At 37.0% G+C, this 23,075-nt stretch overlaps 1 protein-coding gene across 15 annotated transcripts in view; it reads right to left on the reverse strand.

Annotated features, from left to right (window-relative positions):
* The window catches only part of EYA1 (EYA transcriptional coactivator and phosphatase 1), a 367,945-nt gene that overhangs the window by 98,749 nt on the left and 246,121 nt on the right, over positions 1-23,075 (reverse strand). For all 15 annotated transcript variants that reach the window (XM_060393795.1, XM_060393796.1, XM_060393794.1 and 12 more), the window contains 2 exons: positions 14,487-14,569; positions 13,880-14,066 (listed from right to left, as the gene is read on the reverse strand). In XM_060393795.1, the coding sequence (XP_060249778.1) occupies positions 13,880-14,066; positions 14,487-14,569 (270 nt within the window). The remainder of the gene's footprint in view (positions 1-13,879; positions 14,067-14,486; positions 14,570-23,075) is intronic.

A 23,075-nucleotide genomic window follows, 5' to 3' on the forward strand; every position in this document is an offset into this window, starting at 1 on the left:
TCCATCACCAACTCCTGGAGCTTGCTGAAACTCAAGTCATTCAAGTTTGTAATGCCATCCAACAACTTCACCTTCTGTCGGCCCTTTTTCCTCCCACCTTCAATCTTTCCCAGGATCAGGGTCTTTTCTAAGGAGTCAGTTCTTTGCATCAGGTGGCCAAAGTATTGGGGCTTCAGCTTCAGCATCAGTCATTCCAATGAATATTCAGGACTTATTTCCTTTAGGATTGACTGGTCTGATCTCCTTGCAGTCTTATAGAAGTAATATATAAGAAGTCTTATAGAAGTAATTAGAAGTCCAAGAACAACAGGTATTATTTAACTTTAGGGAACTGTTTTGATTTCTGTCTTGCATGACCACTGCTTCTCTTTCACGAATCACTAATTGAGGTCTCCCAGGTAAAGCAGATCCTCAGTCAAGGTCTATTAAATAAGTTAAGAGAATTTTATCATCCCTGGAGTCAGGCCACTATCCACTCTCCAGCGCTTTATGGATGGCCTCAGAGAAACGTCTATCATCATTTTCACCTGCTTCAACTTCTGACTTAAACCCTCATTCTATGGGCAAGAAATAGATGCGCACACTTTGGAGGCTCTACCTCTGAAACAACCACAATGCACAACTCACCCCAGTTATCATCTTCAAGAGGGGAGAACTCACTGGCTCCTGAGGCCAGGGACCTTGCCCTTCTTGCCACCTCTATGTCCCCAGCGCACAGCAAGCAGTCACACATATCTGTTGAATGCATAACTGAAAAAAACAAATATCTGAAGGCCTAGATCTGCAGTCACTTTGTTCACCACCACATAATTTTATTCTCTCATTCATCTCATACACAAGAGTGGTAGTATCCTCGTTTCATAGAAAACTGATACACTACAGAACCAAGTGACGTGCCCAGAGTAAACAACAGAACCAGTATTCCAAGCCAGGTTAACCCCACTCTGAATCCCAAGTCACCACTCCAGTTTCTCTCAATTATATTCCAAGAAGTGTGATGCCCAAGAGAAGTTCACAGATATGCCTTGTGGGGGGTGAGGGTGGGGGGAGAGTGGTACCCAGGCAGGTGTGACTAGGAAACATTGTGCATTATATTCAATTCTTAATAAATATCACTGTATCAAAGGATCACAGAAGACTTAAAGGAACCCTGCTAGCTTTAAACCTGAAGACTCGTGACCCTAACTGATCCTACCTTGGGAACTCATTAAAGGACATCCATCCCAACTTTCTGGAGACAGCAGTGCTTCCTGGGGCACTGTGGGAAGCCTGTACCATGTCACAACATCTATCAAGGCTGCCACTCCAACTTGCATTCAAGAGATGCCGCTGATAGCAGGACACACCACTCTGGAAAAACTTAAACTTTTTGGACTCCTTATTCATAACCAGTAGAGTGAATGTCTCCCACTCCAGTACTATTGCCTGGAAAATCCCATGGACGGAGGAGCCTGGTAGGCTGCAGTCCATGGGGTCGCTAAGAGTCAGACACAACTGAGTGACTTCACTTTCACTTTTCACTTTCATGCACTGGAGAAGGAAATGGCAACCCACTCCAGAGTTCTTGCCTAGAGAATCCCAGGGACGGGGGAGCCTGGTGGGCTGCTGTGTATAGGGTCACACAGAGTCAGACACGACTGAAGCAACTTAGCAGCAGCAGCAGCAGCAGAGTGAATGTCTTAGGCAAAAGAATCTATAAGGTCACTCCTAACTTTAAAATTCAAAATCGTCCCTAGGGTTTAACTGCTCCAGGCTAAAGTTCCTTAAGTGGATTTGTACCTTGAAGAGACTGTCAGTTTGCAAATCAGCTATGTTCTAAATATTTTTGCATCAGTTGTTTGGAACTCAGAATCTATTTTCTCACAGACACATAGTAGACATGAGTTCCCAACCAAACCATGACCATCAAGTCTAATCAACAGTCCTGGTGAAAACCACACACACACAACACAGAACGTCAGAAAACTATACTCAGATATCGGCAGTTTCATCAAAGTGAAAAGTACAAAAATGTGTCTTAAAGATGTGCTCTAAAGAAAATGCAATTCTAACTTTATAGAGTTTCTGAAGGGGTAACAGAAATATTTTCAAATGTGTTGGAAGGTGATTGTACTGGATTAAGATTGCATGCTTGTCTTTTTTCCATTCACTTTAAAATGCACAGCTTCCCTTGAGACAAGAGTATTACCATCCCTATACTTAGTTCTCATCAACCATGACCTGTGAGTGGACCAAAAAAACAAGAACAGTCAGTAAGGTAGAGAATGAAGTCATTTGCAGGGAAAGGGTTATGGGATGTTGTGAAACTGTCTCCTAAACAGGTACGTGGCAGTAATTATTAAACAGGATAAATAGGGAATAGGAATCAGAGCAGATTTAGGGAAGTGGAAGGTAACAGAGAAAGTGTACATCTGGTTGTGGATCATTTAAGAGCCTACACACTGATATTATAATTCAGGAAACATAGTACAACATCACCTTAGATATATCGTATACCATTGTCCCTATAATTTCAGACAGACCTGTTATTTTATCAGCAAATAGAGTTCATTCAAATGGTGAACGTATATTTAAACTGAATACCTTCTAATAGAGGCTTTTAGTTGAGTGATTATGCTCATACGGGCTATGACTGATTAAAGAAAATGTACCCCATATAGCTACTACTTTTTATGATTCTGTTTACATTTTCATTTTTCTGCTTGCTTGAAATCTCAGACCCAGTAGTTTCAAGAAGCAGCATGCTTTCCTGATTAAGGACACAAAGTTGAAGCCAAACTTCTAGAAGTTAAATTCAGTGCTGCAGCTGACCTCTCCTTAGCTTCCTTGTCTATAAAATGTGGGTGATGATGACACTGCCTATTCCCCTGGGCCTGATGGAAATGAACTAAGTTCATACACGAACAGTGCTTGGAATGACGCTTGGTACATGGTAAGTGCTCAAAATGCACGTGCCATCGTTACGGGTGTGTTTTAAGTCACTTCAGTCGTGTTCGACTCCCTGAGACCCTATGGACTGTAGTGCACCAGACTCCTCTGTCCATGGGATTCTCCAGGCAAGAATACTGGAGTGGGTTGCCATGCCCTCCTCCAGGGGATCTTCCCAACCCAGGGATCGAACCTGTGTCTCTTATGTCTCTGGCATTGGCAGGTGAGTTCTTTACCACTAGAGCCACCTGGGGCCATCATTATACTGGCATATGAAATATAAAAATCAACAAAGCTATATATTGAATATTTCTCTGCATATTACTAACAGAAAAATGTAGGGTACAGAATATCTTTAAGGAAAAAGAAAACTAATAAAAAGTATACATACTTGAATATGAAAAAAGAAGTGCTCAGGGTATGTCCTATGTCTACGTTTACAGAAACAAAGTGTATCACTAGGAGACACAAGAAGCTCTGCTGGAAGAAATTAAGGGTAGGGAAGATGAAGGGGTTTTTATTCTTTTCTGTAAACCCTTGTGGACCTTTGTAATTTTGTTCACGCTCACTTATTATTATTCAATACACTGAAAAGATATTCATTAAACTTAAATTTATTTTGACTATGAAGCTAGGAATAAAACTGATAGCCATTAATCATCAATATCACCTCTATTGAAAAGTTAATCTCAAACTCATCCATTAAGCCATCCAATCCCAATTAAATGAAGTGGAGAGATGGGAAACACATACAACTTTCTATGTCCTTTGCCCAATCATCTCCAATTTAAAAATTTAATCTATATGAATGGATAAAGAAGTTGTGTACATATATACAGTAGACTATTATCCATAAAAAAGAATGAATTTGAGTCAGTTCTAGTGAGGTGGATGAACCTAGGGACTGTTACACAGAGTGAAGTAAGTTAAAAAGAGAAACACAAATATAGCATATTAACACATATATATGGAATCTAGAAAAATGGTACGGATGAACCTGTTTGCAGGGTAGCAAGAGAGAAAAGCAGAGACAGAGTTGTGCACACAGCAGGGGGAATGAGAGGGTGAAAAGGATTCAGGGTAGCATTGAAACATGTACATTACCATATGTAAGACAGCTAGCTAGTGGGAATTTGCTGTATGATGCAGGGAGCTCAACCTCGTGCTCTGTGACAACCTGGAGGGGTGGGATGGGCTGGGAGGTGGGAGGGAGGTTCAAGAAGGAGGGGACATATGTATATCCATGGGTGATTCATGGTGATGTATGGCAGAAACCAACAAAACATTGCAAGGCAAATTATCTTCCAATTAAAAGAAAACTAGAAATAAAATTAAAAAAAATTTTAATCTGTAAATGCTGATGTCCTTCAACTTAAACAAGGGGACTTATATTGATTTGTATTGGTCACAAAGCATACTTAAGACTTTACAGAAATAATGACTCACTTAGCTACAAAAGAAGATAACATGATAAATGTCTGGGAGATATGTAAACTAATTAGCTCAATAATATATGCTTTCTGATCTTTATTATTTTTATGCCAATTATCCATTACATATAAATATAAGAAAGAATGACATATTGGAATCCAAGTGTACTAAAACTGACACTAAGGCATCCTGATTTCATGCCAGCTAACTGAAAAAATTAGTCAAACTAGTACTGAGGCACATGGGTAAATGTGAAAACACTGGATTTTTCAACTTCCTAGAAACAAATCTAAAATTCAAAGGTATGGCAATTGACAACATTCCCGGCAAAAAAAATTTTTAAGTGAATTTTATAATTTCATTAAGGTTAACACCACACATTCCCTGGGGTCGGGGGCAGGGGGGTAGTGGATGACAAATAAATGCCATCAAGACAACCAAGCACAGGAACCCCAAACATCTGTTTTGTTTTCTCACATCTTAATAGCCTGGCTATTTTAGATACAAACATTTGTTTTGCTGACAATGTTTCCAAAACGCTGGTTCAAATTTTGTTGAAATAGTTGCTTTTTGAGCTGAACAAACAACAAACTGCAAACCCCTCTGAAGTCCACCAGGCATCTATGGAAAGGAGCAAATATGGCCTAAAGTTTTGCAAAACAGTTCATGCAGCAAAATATAGGTAATATAGATGTGGCATTCATAGTGTTCCCTGCATTCACTGGGAAGATGGCCGGCAGTCTAGTTTTTCATCCCATCTCACCAAGCTCCTGTTAGAGTTGAGAACTCTCCTGCCACTCTGCGAAAGAATGTTTCCCTGTGTTTCATGTGCTTTGCTCTACTTTCTAGGCCTTGGCAAGGATCAAAGAAGCAGAGGGAACAAATCGTTTCCCATGCATATTGAATTCCCTCTTATACTGATTTTTCCTCTGTCACTTGAAATTCAATATTGGCAAGAGTCCTGCACATCACCTTAACCAGTAAACTGTCTGCAGGCAGTCAAAGCATGAAAAGGGAGATTTCAACATTAAGGTTTTTGTAAGAAATTCAAATGAGCAAATTCTTTGAAAAAGGAACTTTCTATGTGATCCATGCTAAACTTCATAAATACATAATTAGCTTTTATTTCCATTTGATCTAAAATGATTATGTATTATTTAGTTTTCTCTCTCTCTGATTGCTTTGTACTACCCTAAAATTACAATGTTACAGGTGAATAGCCCTTTCATAAGAACTTGGCTTCAAAATTTCTGATCAACTTCAGTATTCAAGAGTTACATGCCTATTTTCCTCACCTGTAAATGGAAACACATAGTACTGACTTCATGGGTATGTTTATAAGATTACAAGTAATATGTTGTAAAGCTTTAAACACAGTAATTATACTTTTACTGTGTATTATTATTATATTCACCATCATAATAATTGTGAGATGTTCTAAGACTTTATGGGCAAGAATAACGTTTTCAAGCCAATTTAATTAACTAATAGCACAGTAATTAGATTACAAATGAGTACTCATATTTTAATTATACATATAAGAGTCATATAATAAAAACATTTTTTAAAGAATGGCTTAAGTGTTCTTATTAGAAAAGTCAATTTCAAAAGTCTCTTCATGAATGACTCTCAAAGTGGTTAAATTATCTTTATCTCATTTTTTAAAAAATGTATTCAGTTATGTTGGTAACAATATGACTTAAGATTTCAGGGTTCAGTTCAAGGAAAGAAAATATTCTTTTCATTTCAGTGGCTAAGAGATGATACTATGAGAGCTTAGATGTTAGCACAAAAGGAAAACAGCCTAAAATGTCCTTTTCTTTTTTCTTACTCTATATATTTTTAAACATAGAAGAAAAATCATTAACTTTGCAAAGAAAAATTGTTTTAAAAATAAAAACATGTTCTTTTAACATTTTAAAAGATATTTAAAATGAAAGCCATGATTTAAAAATTAAAGTAATATTGGATTTAATTTTGATATTATTTTACAGTATTTTGAGCAGAGTTTACTCTGACCAAAATTTTCTTATAGTAGATAATAGAATGTCAACGTACTATGTAATACCCTTCTCTCAGAAACAAAACATTCTCTGTCTAATTGGGAAGATGTGAATAACTGGATGGCTGTGATAAATGATATATACTGTGCACTATCAAATTTCTAAGATTTTTCTCCAGTAAAGTATATATAAAAGATATGTCTCTTTAGAAGGTAAGATTTCAATGATAGTGAAAATAAAAATAATCTGAACTAAATGAAAATAGAAAAAACCTATCAAATATTGTGGGATACAACAAAAGCAGTGTTTAAAGAGAACTTCACAGTATTGAATGTGTATGTTAGAAAAGAAGATAGATTTAAAATCAATTATCTAAACTTCAAGCCTTAGAAAAGTGGAAAAAGAGGGGCAAATTAAATCAAAAGCAGAAGAAATCCTAAAAATCCTAGAAGTCAGTGAAACTGAAAATAGGAAAACAATAGAGAAAAATCAATAAAACTAAAAGCTGGTGAGAGGAGAAGGGGACGACAGAGGATGAGATGGTTGGATGGCATCACCGATTTGATGCACGAGTTTGAGCAAGCTCCAGGAATTGGTGATGGACAGGGAAGCCTGGTGTGCTGCAGTTCATGGGGCTGCAAAGAGTCGGACACACCTGAGCAACTGAACTGAAAAGTTGGCTCTTTGAAAAGACCAAAAAATTAATAAACTTCTAGTTGGGTTAACCAAGACAAAAAAGAGAGAAGACACAAATTTATAATACCAGAAATAAAAGAGGGGTCCATCACTAGCAATTCCACGGACATTAAAAGGATAATAAAAGAATATTCTGAACAACTCTATGCCCCCACAAACTTTATAGATCGTAACATAAGAGAAAACCTAGAGTTTGGCAATGAGTCTTCAGATACTAAACCAAATGATGTTCCATGAAGGGAAAAAAAAAAGAGTTCATTCAAAGTAAAAACCTCTGCTTTGCAAAAGATAATGCTTAGAATAAAAAGACACTATATAGACCAGGAGAAAGTATTTGCAAAAGTACATGTGATAAAGGACATATCTGAAATATACAAATAACTTTTAAAACTCAACAACAAAGCGACCTGATTAAAAAGTGGGCAAAAGATCTGAACAGATACCTCATCAAAGAAGATACACAGAAGGCAAATAATTATACAAAAAGATATACTCAACATCATATTTCATTAGGAAAGTGCAAATTAAAACAATTAGACAGCAGAACACACCTATCAGAATGGCCCAAATCTGAAAGCTGACAAACCAAATGCTAGTAAAGATGTGGAGAGAAAAAGAGCTCTCATTTTTGCTGGTAGAAATGCAAAATGGTACAGCCACTTTGAAAGACATTTTGGCAGCTTCTTCGAAAACTAAACATACTCTTACTATACAATCTGGCCATCAGACTCAGGAATTTTCCGAGATGAGTTGAAAACCTATGTCCGTATAAAACCCTACATGAATGCTTATAGCAGTTTTATTTATAATTGCTAAAATTGGAAGCAACCAAGATATCCTTCAGTTGGGAGTGGGAAGGCTGGCATTGCTAGTTGGAGAGGAGGCACAATTTTTATGAATTCAATAAGTTAATTAAAATTGTGTTGAATGATCAGATAAGTTTCACTAAACTTCTCAAGGTATATGGATTCTTACCTATCTCCAAATGATATAAATTTTTTAAAGACTGTCAATGCATGACTAACAAATTCCTTTTTTTTAAATGAATGCAAAGGCACTGGTTTTAATTTTTAAAACTTGAAATTATTCTTTCATCTTCAAATTATGTTATTTTTAATGTATGACATATGTCTACTTAAAGGAGGATACAGCTTTCAATATTTAACTACAAACATATTAGAATAACTTATGAGCTTAAGATTCATAAGGAAGTATGTACTTATAACAAATACTGCATAATATCATAGACTTGAAAGATTACTATCATGCATATAAATTTTAAAATGTAGAATTAAAAATAAATGAGGCCTGAGAATTCCCTGGCTGTCCACTGGTTAGGACTCCACGCTTCCATTTACAGTTTCAATCCGTGATTGGGGAACTAAGATCCCGTAAATCATGAGGCATAGCCAAAAAAAACAACAAAAACATAAACTCAATTGAAAAAATGAGTCCTTACCTATTCATACTGAAAAAAGCCCTTACAAGGTCATCTTATTTGTGCATTATGATACAACAATTCTATGAACAATAAAGAACGGATATCATAAAGCATGGAAGAACTCATGGATTGTGGATTCATCTGTTCTGTGTAATTCCATGAAACTGAAAGGCAGAAACTTAGTTATACACGAGATAATGACTAAAATTTAACTTTCCAGTATTGCAAAATACTGACTTTAAACCAAATAGACTATTAATAGGAAAAAAAAGCACCTGAAATAATTTCAACCTAAATAAACATGTTATTTTAACTACTGTTTCAATCTCAAAACAAAAATGTTACGTTATATGTAATAAAACATTCTTATAATTCTTTAATGATTTTTATAGACTTTACCATCAACACTCTGTTGTCATCTATACTGTTCTATATGACTAGTAAGAAAGTAAAGGGAATGCCAAACAACTTAGGCTGAATCCACAGTCTTACTACAAATGTTTAAAAAATATATGAAAATTTCCTTGAATTTTTAAAGTGATCCACATTTCTTTTTCAATGTGTAAACTCACTAAACTTTTCACTCCTCACTATGTAACACAATAAAGGTTGATCCACTACACACATTTTTAGTGGGAAGTGCTGAATATTAAAAAAATCTGAAAAATATTATTTTTTCTCCACTTCAATTCATTCCTATTCTATAGCCATAAAGATACTGAAATTGAAATAAGTACCTAGGACATAAGCATACATTCAAATAAAACCTAAAATAAATCATTTAATCTTAAAATAAAATTATATATTCTTTTCAAAAATTATAATGTCACATTTTTCCCATCTGGTGTGGCTTGGTGCCCACTAATCCCCACTCTTTCACATGGCATCCCTTTTATAAACAAAATTCACTTAGAACAATGTCAAGTTTCAGACATAAAGTTTTATGATATGTCCAAATGGCCTTTTTATAAAGCTCTAATCAAACTTAATTTAAGAAATGACTAAGTCTTCAGTTTGTTTTATACAGTGCTCTTCACAACCAAAATGTAATTAAGTAAAATTATTCAGCTGTCTTCTTTTCTCAGTACCTTATTCCACAGACCCTAAAGAGACTTTCTGTTTCACATTCACATATCTGTCCTCATTTCAAAGTGCCTTTAGGTCCTCAAGAACCTCTCATGACCCAGAAGATTCATGTAAAAACACAAGCTATCTCTAAATTTCAATAAACCATTATTTCTTCTCTTGATACCTACGTGAAGTCAATGTGACAAGGAAGAGACAGGAAAGTTCTACAGTAACTTCTACCAGACATTCGATTCCTTTTATAACAAAGTTTACTTAAGTGTGATTATATAGATGCGAAATCTAATCAAAAGGCAGAAAAATACATACATGAGGTTCTATGAATACTGATTTTATATATGTGAACTGAGTGAATATTACATCAAGCTACTTTTTAAAACTGAAGTATAGTCCATTGGCAATGTAATGTTAGCTGCAGGTGTACAGCATAGTGATTCAGTAGTAATATATACACACACATATATGTTTATATTTAGCACAGTGACTCCATCTTATTTATATATGTCTTACATATTATATATTCTTCTTCAGATTCTCTTCCCTTATAAGTTATTACAAAATACTGAGTATAGTTTTCTGTGCTTTGCAATAAGTCCTTATTGGTTATCAACTATATATATATAGTAGTGTTAATCCCAGCCTCCTAATTTCTTACTTCTCCAACCTCCACTTCACCCTCTGGTAACCATAAGTTTCTTTCCGATGTCTGTGAGTCTCTTTCTGATCTGGAAATAAGTTCATGTGGGTTTTTTTCTTAAGTTTTCACATATAAGCCATGTCATAAGATAAAAGCTCATTTTTTTTTCATTTTTTTCTTAAATAAAGGTAAGTGGAATATGATAATCAAGATAAACATGTCTAGAGTTGAGATATGCAGCAGAAACTGTATTTATAGTTAGCTGGAATATAAGATTAAGAATGATTTAACTTCCTACTCTGGAACAAAACAGTGTCTACACCCATTTAAGAGAAAAAGTAGAATGATAAACACTTAAAGGAGTTTTGAGGAGGATCATCTGCTAACATTTACAAGGTAATCCTACAGTCTAAATTTAAATCAGCATCTATCACACAAAACTTTTTTCTCCCCATGATTTGGGATAACCACTGAGAATTAATTAATACTCTGATCACGTCATAGAATTAAGTTACATTGTAATTGAGTAACAATGTAAGACCATTTTAATATGACTGACTGGGCTCTGGCTTTAGGAGTAAAAGGCAAAGGGAAAAAACTCACGGCTTCTTTAAGGATAATAGTTCACTTCTAATCGATGAAAGGAAAGATCATATTTTTAAAAAGTTAAGGATGCAGGGCTTCAGTGGTGATAGAGTGGTTAAGACTCTGCACTCCCAATGCAGGAAGCCTGGGTTCGATTCCTCGTCAGGGAACTGGATCTCACATGCTGCAACTTAAAGTTCACACGCACAACTAAAAGATCCGGTGTGCTGCAACTAAGATCTGGCACAGCCAGATAGACAGACATTTTAAAAAGTTAAGAATGCAAGAAGCACAAGAGGATATTTAAGAAACCTAGGTGGAGGCCAATTCAGAAAATTAAGCATACACTATTAAGAGTTCCAGAAAAAATTAATGGAGGGGAAAAAGTATTAAAGACATAGTAGACAGACTTTTGGAGATAGAGTTTCATTTAAAAGGGCCCATCAAATGTACACTTGCTCCTTAAGAAAAGCTATGACAAGCCTAGACAGCATATTCAAAAACAGAAACATCACTTTGCTTTCAGAGGTCCATCTAGTCAAAGTTATGGTTTTTCTAGTAGTCATGTACACATGTGAGAGGTGGACCATAAAGAAGGCGGAGTGCCAAAGAAATTGATGCTTTTAAACTGTGGTGCTGAAATAGAAAGCCCAGAGATAAATCCACGTACCTATGGACATCTTATCTTTGACAAAGGAGGCAAGAATATACAATGGGGAAAAGATAATCTCTTTAACAAGTGGTGCTGGGAAAATTGGTCAACCACTTGTAAAAGAATGAAACTAGAACACTTTCTAACACCATACAGAAAAATAAACTCAAAATGGATTAAAGATCTAAAGGTAAGACCAGAAACTATAAAACTTCTAGAGGAAAACATAGGCAAAACACTCTCTGATATAAATCACAGCAGGATCTTCTATGATCCACCTCTCAGAGTAATGGAAATAAAAGCAAAAATAAACAAATGGGACCTCATTAAACTTAAAAGCTTTTGCACAACGAAGGAAACAATAGATGAAAAGACAGCCTTCAGAATAGGAGAAAATAATAGCAAACAAAACAACTGACAAAGAATCAATCTCAAAAATATACAAGCAACTCCTGCAGCTCAATTCCAGAAAATTAAATGACCCAATCAAAAAATGGGCCAAAGAACTAAATAGACATTTCTCCAAAGAAGACACACAGATGGCTAACAAACACATGAAAAGATGCTCAACATCACTCATTATCAGAGAAATGCAAATCAAAACCACAATGAGGTACCATCTCATGCCGGTCAGAATGGCTGCTATCCAAAAGTCTACAAACAATAAATGCTGGAGAGGGTGTGGAGAAAAGGGAACCCTCCTACACTGTTGGTAGAAATGCAAACTAGTACAGCCACTATGGAGAACAGTGTGGAGATTCCTTAAAAAAACTGGAAACAGAATTGCCATACAACCCAGCAATCCCACTGCTGGGCATACACACCGAGGAAACCAGAATTGAAAGAGACACTGGTACCCCAATGTTCATCGCAGCACTGTTTATAATAGCCAGGACATGGAAGCCACCTAGATGTCCACTGGCAGATGAATGGATAAGAAAGTTGTGGTACATATGCACAATGGAATATTACTCAGCCATTAAAAAGAATACATTTGAATCAGTTCTAATGAGGTGGATGAAACTGGAGCCTATTATACAGAGTGAAGTAAGTCAGAAAGAAAAACACCAATACAGTATACTAAAGCATATATATGGAATTCAGAAAGATAGTAACGATGACCCTATATGCAAGACAACAAAAGAGACACAGATGTATAGAATAGTCTTTTGGACTCTGTGGGAGAAGGTGAGGGTGGGATGACTTGAGAGAATAGCACTGAAACATGTATATTACCGAACGTGAAACAGATCACCAGTCAGGTTCGATGCATGAAACAAGGTGCTCAGGGCTGGTGCACTGGGATGACCCTGAGGGATGGGATGGGGAGGGATGTGGGAGGGGGTTCAGGATGGGGAACACATGTACACCCATGGCTGATTCATGTCAATGTATGGCAAAACCACCACAATATTGTAAAGTTATTAGCCTCCGATTAAAATAAATTTAAAAAAATAAAATAAACTGTGGTGCTGGAGAAGACTCTTGAGACTCCCTTGGACAGCAAGGAGATCAAACCAGTCAATCCTAAAGAAAATCAACCCTGAATATTGATTGGAAGGACTGATGCTGAAGTTCCAGTATTTTGGGCACCTGAAGCAAAGAGCCAACTCATTGGAAAAGACTTTGATGCTGGGAAAGATTGGGGGCAGGAGAAGGGGATAAAACAGGATGAGATGGTTGAATGGTATCACTGACTCAATAGACATGAGTTTGAGCAAACTCTGGGACATAGTGAAGGACAGGGAAGCCTAGCATGCAGCAGTCCATGGGGTTACAAAGAGTGGGACATGACTTAGTGACTGAACAACCACAGCCAAATATTGTGAAGTACAAAAAATGCCCTCTCTCAGAAACACTGTTATAAAATTCACAGTAGGTCATAAGTGGGAAAGGGTAGGCCAAAAGAATCACTGTCTTCCATGATTGATCCTTAGAGGCTATTTGATTTTTTGAAAAACATTAACTAGTTCATGACGATAAACATGAACTATAACTTTGCTAAACTTAACTATAACTTTAACTAAATTCAAGATGATGTCATTTATATTCATATGTCAACACATTTAGTTAAAGTTATAGTTAAGCATCCTAGCTAAATATTTATAATTATACATCCAAAAAGCTACATATATACCCTGAAAATGGAGTACATGTACAACTAAATAAAATCGCATGTATTTTTACATGAGATCATATCTCATCTTATTTCATGTAATTTTCAAGTTTATAACTTCATATGAAAGCTTTTAAGCAAATAAGTAAAAATAAAATTAATGTCACAATCATGCTGCTTGACTAAAGGCCTTGCCAAAACTTGCCAAAAGTGTGCAACCATTGCCATGAATATGTGACTGTAGAAAAATGCATTTAAACCATCAGAAATACAGCCTGCAGGACTAATAAAGGCAAGTAATTACCTGCTGCGGGATCTGTAACTGCTTGGCTGGTAATGCCGGATGGTGGCTCCTGAAGCTGGTAAGTGGCATTCGTGGACGGCGTTGTTGGGCTGCTGTTGCTACTCGTCATGTAATGCGCTGGATACGGTGAGCTGTTATAATACTGTGCATACTGACCCTGGCCGAAACTGGGATAAGATGGATAGTCCTACCAAATTAAACCACACAAGAACAATCAGTCAGAACACAGCTGCTGCCTTCTTACATTTCAGAGTATAACCGTAAATACGTTTGCATCTCTGCTTTCTCTGAATTCACAAAGGAACACACAAGCACACACTTACTGAAGTGCACAGACATGCAAACCAATTTTAGGTAAGATTGGATTCCCTCTTCATATTCTTCTATTTCAGGTTGCATTATTAGGCAAAATTTAACCAATCTGGAAACCAAATGACTCACCATATAGGACTACTAAAGACATTTTTTCAAGAGCAAAAAATCCATCAGAAAGCTTAAGAAAGCTCTCAGTTATAGCGTAATATAAATGGATCTTTCTTTATATAAGAAAATCATCTACTACTTTTTTTTTTTTAATTTCAGAAGTCAACCTGGCTTTTAAAATTACCTGCTGTGAGCTGTTAAATCCAGAGGAATTTGTGAGTGAATTATTTCCTGTATATAATCCTGATGATGTTGTAAAACTGCTACCTAAAACAAAATGAAAAGAAACATGGGTGACTAAGCTATGTCGAGCAATATGTCTATAGGAAATTAGTATTTAGATAAAGTAGAGCTGGGGTCCAAAGAAATGCATTTGGTTTATCTTGAAACCAGAATAAATTGCCAAAGCTAAAATTCTGGTTTCATAAAATGGCTGACAATTTTAGTATCACTATACAACTGAGAATTCATAAGTAAAGAGGTTTAAATAGGACATGAGGAACTCAAACTATGGACGAAATTATGTATTTTTGTAAAGATATCAGACACCTAGCTTTCCACTTCAATTTGTAAAAATGCATAGCATTTTCACATCTTTACATTAAATATGCTTTATTGTAAAGTAGTGGGATCAGATTAGATGATTTTTAAGATTCCTGCTAACTCAAAAACTATGATGCTACTTCCAAAAGTTCAAGATGCTTTCCAACTGGTACTTGTTATCTGAATGGCCCATGGAAAAAGCTGATTATTTTATTTCACAGAAGAGTAAATGGAAGCTCTTGGAGTACTTGATAAAACAAAGATTAGAGAGGAACACGTGCTGTGTAGGTAATATTCTATTTGTCGAATGCCTCTGTACTCAAAAACAAACAGCAGAGTTGTGCAGGATTCACACCAAAAAGCAAATCTTAGTTTTCTCCTTCAACAGATTCACTATCTTTTTGTTTAGTCATGTAAAGCAACAATATACTGGTTTTTTAATTGAAGTATAATTGATTTACAATGTTGGGTTAATTTCTGCTGCACAGCAAAGTGACTCAGTTTTATATATATACATACATTCTTTTCTATTATGGTCTATCTCAGGATATTGAATATAGTTCTCTGTGCTATACAGTCAGACCTTGTTGTTCATTCATTCTATATAAGCAGTTTCCATGTGCTAATGCCAAACTCTCAATCCATAGCTCGCTCACCCCACATTCCCCTTGGCAACCCCAAGTCTGCTCTCTACATCTGTGAGTCTGTTCCTGTTTCGTAGGTAGGTTCATTTGTGTCATTAGATTCCACATATAAATCATATGATATTTGTCTTTCTCTTTCTGATTTACATCCCTTAGTACGATAATCTCTAGGTCTATCCATGTTGCTGCAAATGGCATTATTTCTAGTTTATGGTTAAGTAGTATTCGTGTGTGTGTGTGTGTGTATTCAGTTCAGTTGCTCAGCTGTATTCAACTCTTTGTGACCGTGTGTGTGTATTCAGTTCAGTTGCTCAGCTGTTTATGGTTAAGTAGTATTCGTGTGTGTGTGTGTGTATTCAGTTCAGTTGCTCAGTTGTATCCAACTCTTTGTGACCCCATGGACTGTAGCATGCCAGGTTTCCCTGTCCATCACCAGCTCTCTCTCTCTCTCTCTCTCTCTCTCTATATATATATATATATATATGTATGTATACACACACACACACAGCCCATCTTCTTTATCCATTCATCTGTCAATGGACACTTAGGTTGTTTCCATGTCTTGAATATTGTGAACAGTGCTGCTATGAACATAGGGGTACATGTATCTTTAATGATATACTATTTTTAACTATTATTTTAGTGGAAGATTTTTAAAAGGCCAGGGATAGCAAATGTGTAAAAAATGGCATTTGAACATAAATTAAATAAGACAAGCTACTGGGCAATTTGGTCATAGTCAAGAATTTTATATACCGTTTTAACCCAGTAATTATATTGCTAGGCTTTTACTCTAAGAAAAAAATATGATCTATACTATGAGGTTAGTTAGCAAAGATGTTCTTCAGTGTTGTTTCTAATAACCAAACAGAGAAAGTAACCCCGAGTCCTTAATAGACATTATTCAGAAAATGGAATATTATGAAGTTGTTGAAATAGTATCATAATGACATTTAATAATGGGAAATTTTTTAAAACAAAAACTTAAGCAATGAAAATGCTCTTTGCGATCTCATTTGAAACATTTTGAATAGCATAAAGTATTTCCGAAAAGCACAAAAGTCTATGGAGGAGGGAATCTATGGTCACAGAATATTCGTGGAGCCAAGGATCATTTTTAAATTTTCTACTCAGAACCTGTGTTACTTTTGTAAATAGAAAAACCATTTTTAAAATAAAACTTCCGGCAAGTGAGCAGTCTAAGCAGTAAATGCGTTGGTGGTTTAAGGAGGATGTCTTCAGTGTGAACCACCTATTCACAGATGCCTTCAGGTATGATGTGCTAGTTAACATACATCAACTATGTACTTGGACTTCCCTGGTGGCTCAGACAGTAAAGCGTCTGCCTACAATGCAGGAGACCCGGGTTCAATCCCTGGGTAGGGAAGATCTCCTGGAGAAGGCAATGGCAACCCACTCCAGTATTCTTGCCTGGAAAATCCCATGGACGGAGGAGCCTGGTAGGCTACAGTCCATGGGGTCACGAAGAGTCGGACACGACTGAGCAACTTCTTTTCACTGAACATTCAAGTACTGGCCAAAGAGTCAGAAAACCGTAGAGTTTCCAGTTCATTACTTATGAGCTGTTTGGACGCTGGACAAATCACCTAACTGCTCTAAGATATCATTTCCCTAGCTGCAAAAACTCTATTTCATAGGCTTCTTAAACAGATCAAATGAAGTTTTGGAAAATATAACGAACAAGCCATAGTAACACACAAATGTTCAGAACCGTTACTATTTATTCCAGTAAACCTTTCTAAAATTCTCTACTGTATTTATGTATCTTCTCCCTCTTTTGACATTCCCAAACTAGAGAAGTATGGCAATATCCTTGCGTATCTAAAATTCTTTTCCTACTTACTTATCAAGTATCTATACACTTTGAAAAACCAGTCAAGGACCTGCTATTTTTATTAAGAAAAGGAAATATTTCCTAAGGTAGTTTTAAATGTTATCACAGAATCATATTTGAGGTTTCCTGATTTGTAAATTTTAGGAATACCAGTTGTTCAAAGTTCCCAGAACACCTATTATAGAAAAGCAGAAAGTTCTCACACTACTAGTACTTATTCCACCACAAAAGTAAGAGTATCACTAGATAAGTTTTTCATAGTGTTCATCTGCATGTAGCAATCACACAGTCATTAAAAAACTACTGAATATTGGGGTCATGGTGATAAATATATGAGGAAAGAAGAATGATTAAGATACAGGCATGGACCTCTAAGGCTTATCAGGTTAACATTAGCTTTTTTTTTTCTTTTTAAACAATGGACTTCCTGGGCATATGTATCCCTTCTATGTATCTATATATCAGGGAAAATTAATATTAAATCTATATATCTATATAAATATATGACAAACTTATAATGGACATTTTAAAAATTCCTTGTAAAAAACTCAAATTTATTGTGGATAAGAGTGTGACTATCAATACTTTTTAAACTTTATTACACACATTTGAGAGAAAAAATTACTCTGGGTTATGACTTGTGACTTTCATTTAAACTACACATTTTGGGGTTATGACTTGCTACTTTAATTTATATTACAAATTTTTGAACAGTAAATACTGACCTCAATAATCCCCATCCACTGAGAAAATGAATAAGATATAGAAAATATATTTTAAAAATGGATGTTTTCGTTCCATAACTTATTCCCTGGAACAAAGCAGAAAAGACCATGGAAGCTATATTGGCACATATAGGCCACTAGGGTCTGACCATGTAAATCACAGCTCAGTACTCTTAATGGTACCCAAGTGACTTCCCAGACTTCATGCTACTTCGACGACTGTACATTAGCTGGAATTCACCATAAGTTACACTCATTTACTGGCTGACTGCAGGCTGAGATTCCATTCCGTTTCATATGCAGGAGCAGGAGTTTAACGGCACTCCAGTGGCCTACGAGACTTAATGCAACTTCCACAAGGATCTATGTCAGGCAAAGGTAGACAAGCTGGGGAGAATCAGGCTCAGGCAATATTAATTTTTAACCCCCAGAATCAGACCAGTAAGGCCTCCCCACCCACCTCCATGTGTGACAAAGAGCTGCTAAACTTTTAGTCCAGGCCACCAGCACTGGATGTCTTCAAGAACCTCCTTTCCTAGTTTCCTGCCCATCTTCTGGCTCCATCCATCATGCTCCACACCAGCAGTAGAATACTTTCTCTAAGCTACATATTGCATCTTCTTACTCCCCTGTTCAAAAAGTAACGCCCCCTAGTACCCTCAGGATCAAATTCAAACTTATCAGGGCTTATTCATTCGGCCCTACCTGAGCTTCCCTGGTGGCTCAAATGGTAAACAATCTGCCTGCAATGCGGGAGACCTGGGTTCAATCTCTGGGTTGGAAGATCTGAAGGCGGGCATGGCAACCCACTCTAGTATTTTTGCCTGGAGAATCCCCACGGACAGAGGAGCCTGGTGACTACAGTCTATGGGGTTGCAAAGAGTCGGACATGACTGACGACTTAAGCACAGAACAGCACCTGGTGTGAATTCAGTCCCTTAGATTTCTCTTGTCTCTTCCTAGGAATGCTGACCACACACCCACACAGATACACACTGCAGCCTCACACATACTTTTTTATACTAAGAAAGTAATCACACTCATCAGGCATTTACAGAATGGAAGTTTCTCAGAGACTGTTTTGGGTATCGTCGCCCTTGAGCTGGGCTAAACAAAGCTCATAGGGAACAAACGAAGTGAAATAAAAGTCACTCAGTCATGTCTAACTCTTTGGGATCCCATGGACCATAGTTCACCAGGCTCCTCTGTCCATGGAATTCTCCAGGCAAGAATACTGGAGTGGGTTGCCATTCCCTTCTCCAGGGGATCTTCCTGACCCAAGGATCAAACCTGGGTTTCCAGCATTGCAGGCTGTTTCTTTACCATCTGAACCACAGGGAAGCCCCAGGGAACAAAGGGTCCCACTCTAATAGCTGATCTGATTCAGACTGGGTACCAGTACTACCAGATGAATTTCACCAAAGCTTAGAACACTGCAAAGCAAAGGCAAAATAGCAAGGACAATACTCCCCAAAAAGCTTCCGTGTGTATAGCTACTAAACCCACTTCTTACTCTACACAGGCCTGGGAGACAAGACACAATTGTGCAGAAGGCTGCCATGTACCAGACTTAAGATGAATGGTACAGGGGAGAAAGGGCAAGACATGACCAGGAAAAACAGACTCCCTTCTTCCATTAGGATCCAGCCTCTAAGAAAGCAGACCCCAACCATTTTGGCACCAGGGACTGGGTTCCATGGAAGATAATTTTTCCACAGACCTGGGGTGGGGGGTGGTTTATTTCAGGATGATTCAAGTGAATTATGTGTATCTTATACTTTATTTCTATTATTATTACATCAGCTCCACTTCAGATCATCAGACTTTAGATCCCAGAGGTTGGGGACCCCTGCTCTAAGATAGTTTCTGTCCAATTCGTTAAGTCTTCACTTACAATGTTAGATCACAGAATTAGGCTTAGTATTGAGAATTCATTTATCAAAATAAAATATAGAAGTATTTTCCTTTCTAGACACAAATGATTTTACATGAAAAGTCATCTCCAGATAAAAAGAGAACAGAAATATTCTATGATAAATTGTTTGACATTTTATGTAACATTATATCATTAAAAATCCCCAAAGTAGAAACAGCTCCCATTTAGAACCCATTATTTCTCACTCAAGGAGTTTGACAGAATTTGGTTCAAATGGAGCTCCAATAATGCTCAATATTATTCTTGGTAGAGTTGGGAATTAAGTTACCTTCCGAGCAGGGTGGCAGTGGGACACTTTCTTTTCCATTAGTGAAAAGGAAAATCTTACCTGTTTAAATAGTTTATTATTGTAAAAAAAAAAAAAACAAAAAACATAGCCATTATTCTTTTCTGGCAGGGAGAGGAGAAATTCCTTTCCTGACTAGAATACTGGAAAAATCTTTCCTTTCAGAACATCTCTAAGACAAAATTAATATTCATTCCATTGCTTTTTTTTTTTTTTCCTATTTTTTGGCTGAACTGCACAGCATGTGGGATCTTAGCTCCCAAACCAGGGATTGAACCCATGCCTCCATTCATTGAGAGTGTGCAGTCTTAACCACTGGAGCACCAGGGAAGTCCCTCCATTGCCTTCTTTTTAAAGTTAAGAACTTTTATATTCTGAATGGAAAGATTATATATGTCGTATTATGGAAATAAAAACTTTTCAAATTAGTTCAGTCCACAGCATGTATGGGCACATCTAATTGGCATTACAGACACAGTTACTATCCTAGAGGATGCTGTGGACCCAAAGAAGCCAATGTCAGGAGTCCATCCCTTGAGGAAAGTTTAAACACACACAATCTCATGAAAACACCACCATGAAATATCAGCTTGTGTTACCTGTGTAGGCACCATTAAGTTCTGACAGGGAGCTGCTCAGTCAATGAAACAAAAACATCTAGTTTGACTGAAAAGGACAATACACAGAAAATACACAAAGAATGTCAAGAAGGGTATTCTTGGCTCGGGGTGAGGATAAACTATCCAGAGAAGATCCAAGAGTGAGAAGTTTATAGCCCAGGAGAAAAAGAGACTCAAGGAAGGTGACAGAAGTTTCCTGATCATTTAAGAAAAGAATAACAGTTCAGGAAAAGAAATGGCACTCTTTATCACAAAAACCCAGGGATCTGAATGTTGATCATATTAGGACATAGGAAATGTTATGATTTCTGATTCTCCTTTTAAGGACTGCAGGAGGTGGGGGAAGCTGTTATAAATGCAAAGATGCAACTGGAGCTGGAAAAGGCAAGTTGGGGATGGAGGTGCCCAGGGGAGGAATATGCTGGTCAAGCTACTTCCTAAGGCTTGCCCGTCCACAGCTCACTATGTGAATTCAGGATGTTATCCTGAAAACTCATTCACTGTTGCTCCTCTTACGTACTGCTTCCCTCTATCAGTTCCCATTTCCCATCTTTATGATCTAGCCAAAGTCCTGTCTTCCCAATCAGCTTTCCCAGACAGTTCTTCTCTGTATTGACCTGACCTCTGGGAACGTGAGCTCAAAAATAATCGATACCATTGTTCTTGTACTAAACAAGCCTTCATTGGTCTTGTTTTCATTATGACCATAAGTTCCTTAAGTACATGTGTTATATTTATTCACTTGGCTCACATGGAGAAGAGGGCTTCCCAGGTGGCATAGAATTTATCTACCAGGCAGGAGATGTGGGTTCGATCCCTGGGTCAGGAAGATTCCCTAGAGAAGGAAATGGCAACCCACTGCAGTATTTTTGCCTGGAAAATTTCAGCGGACAGAGGAGCTGGCAGGCTACAGTCCAGGGTGTTGCAAAAGAGTTGGTACAACTTAGTGACTAAACAACAATAACATGTGGAGAAGAAGAAACCGTGTTCATTTCATGCCTTTGAAGAGTTTCATGGAGGCTCCAGCAGGAGACAGAGCTAGTTATTTGAAAGTTTCAATTCAAGATGGTAACGACAACAGCATCCAGAGACGACACAACTCTCATAAAGAATCAGGTATAGGAAGAATGGAAACCTTCCCGTAATTTTTTTTTTTTTTAATATGGTGAAGGTAGAAGGCCATTTAGAAGGGGGATCTGAAGGTCCAACAGACACGAGGAAAGAAAACATCTCTCAAGTTCCTTATTTATTCAGCAATAAAAATAACAGTGGGGAAAGGAAAAAATAACCATATAGTAATTGTTTATTTCTCAGATTTTTAATCAAGAGGACACACACTTTGCTTATTTCTTTTAAACTAATGGTGGTTTGTAAAGGCTTATCTTTAAAAAATAGATTATAATTACTATGTCAGATACAAATTATATGAAGAATATTAAACTCAGGGCCTATAAGCACCTTCTGGAAGGATTTTAAATGTCTGAGTTTCCAGAAAGAAAATCCCACAGAGTTTTAAATCAAATAAAATCTTAAATTGCCTAAAGCATCATGAATTTTGAACAGGTCATAAAATCTCACAGATGTAGCTCAGCCAGATATTGATGTATCATCGGTGCGTACATGCTGCTGGTGCTGCTGCTAAGTCACTTCAATCGTGTCTGACTCAGACTCTAGGGGCTGGTATCATGGGTATATGAATGAAAAGAAGAGAGTCGGTTGCAAATGAAAATTTTCAAATTCAGAATGCAGTTAACATTCTGTGTGTTTACTGTCCATTTATACTTCAGGATTTCCACACCCACTGTCTCAGGTCATGTCCCACATCGGTATGTGAGGTAATAATTATTACTATGGGCCGCCTGTCACTTTCTAAAAAGCACACAATGATTTCCTGGCCCCAGAACCCTGAGTTAGGGAGTGGCCACTAACTCCACTTTCAGGCCAGCGTTCACCATCCTGCCACACCAAATCCACCTGTACACACTCTGACTCAGCAGTGCTGAAGTGAGTCAGATATTGTGAAAAGTGGTATTTTTAGTTTTTAGTACTGAAGTAGAGTTGACTTACCATGTTGCATTAGTTTCTGATGTATAGCAAAGTGATTCACTTATATGTGTATTAATACATATTCTTTTTCCTATTCTTTCCATTATGTTAAGAAACT

The sequence above is a fragment of the Ovis aries genome, chromosome 9 (assembly GCF_016772045.2).
Source record: "Ovis aries strain OAR_USU_Benz2616 breed Rambouillet chromosome 9, ARS-UI_Ramb_v3.0, whole genome shotgun sequence".
Lineage (NCBI taxonomy): Eukaryota > Metazoa > Chordata > Mammalia > Artiodactyla > Bovidae > Ovis > Ovis aries.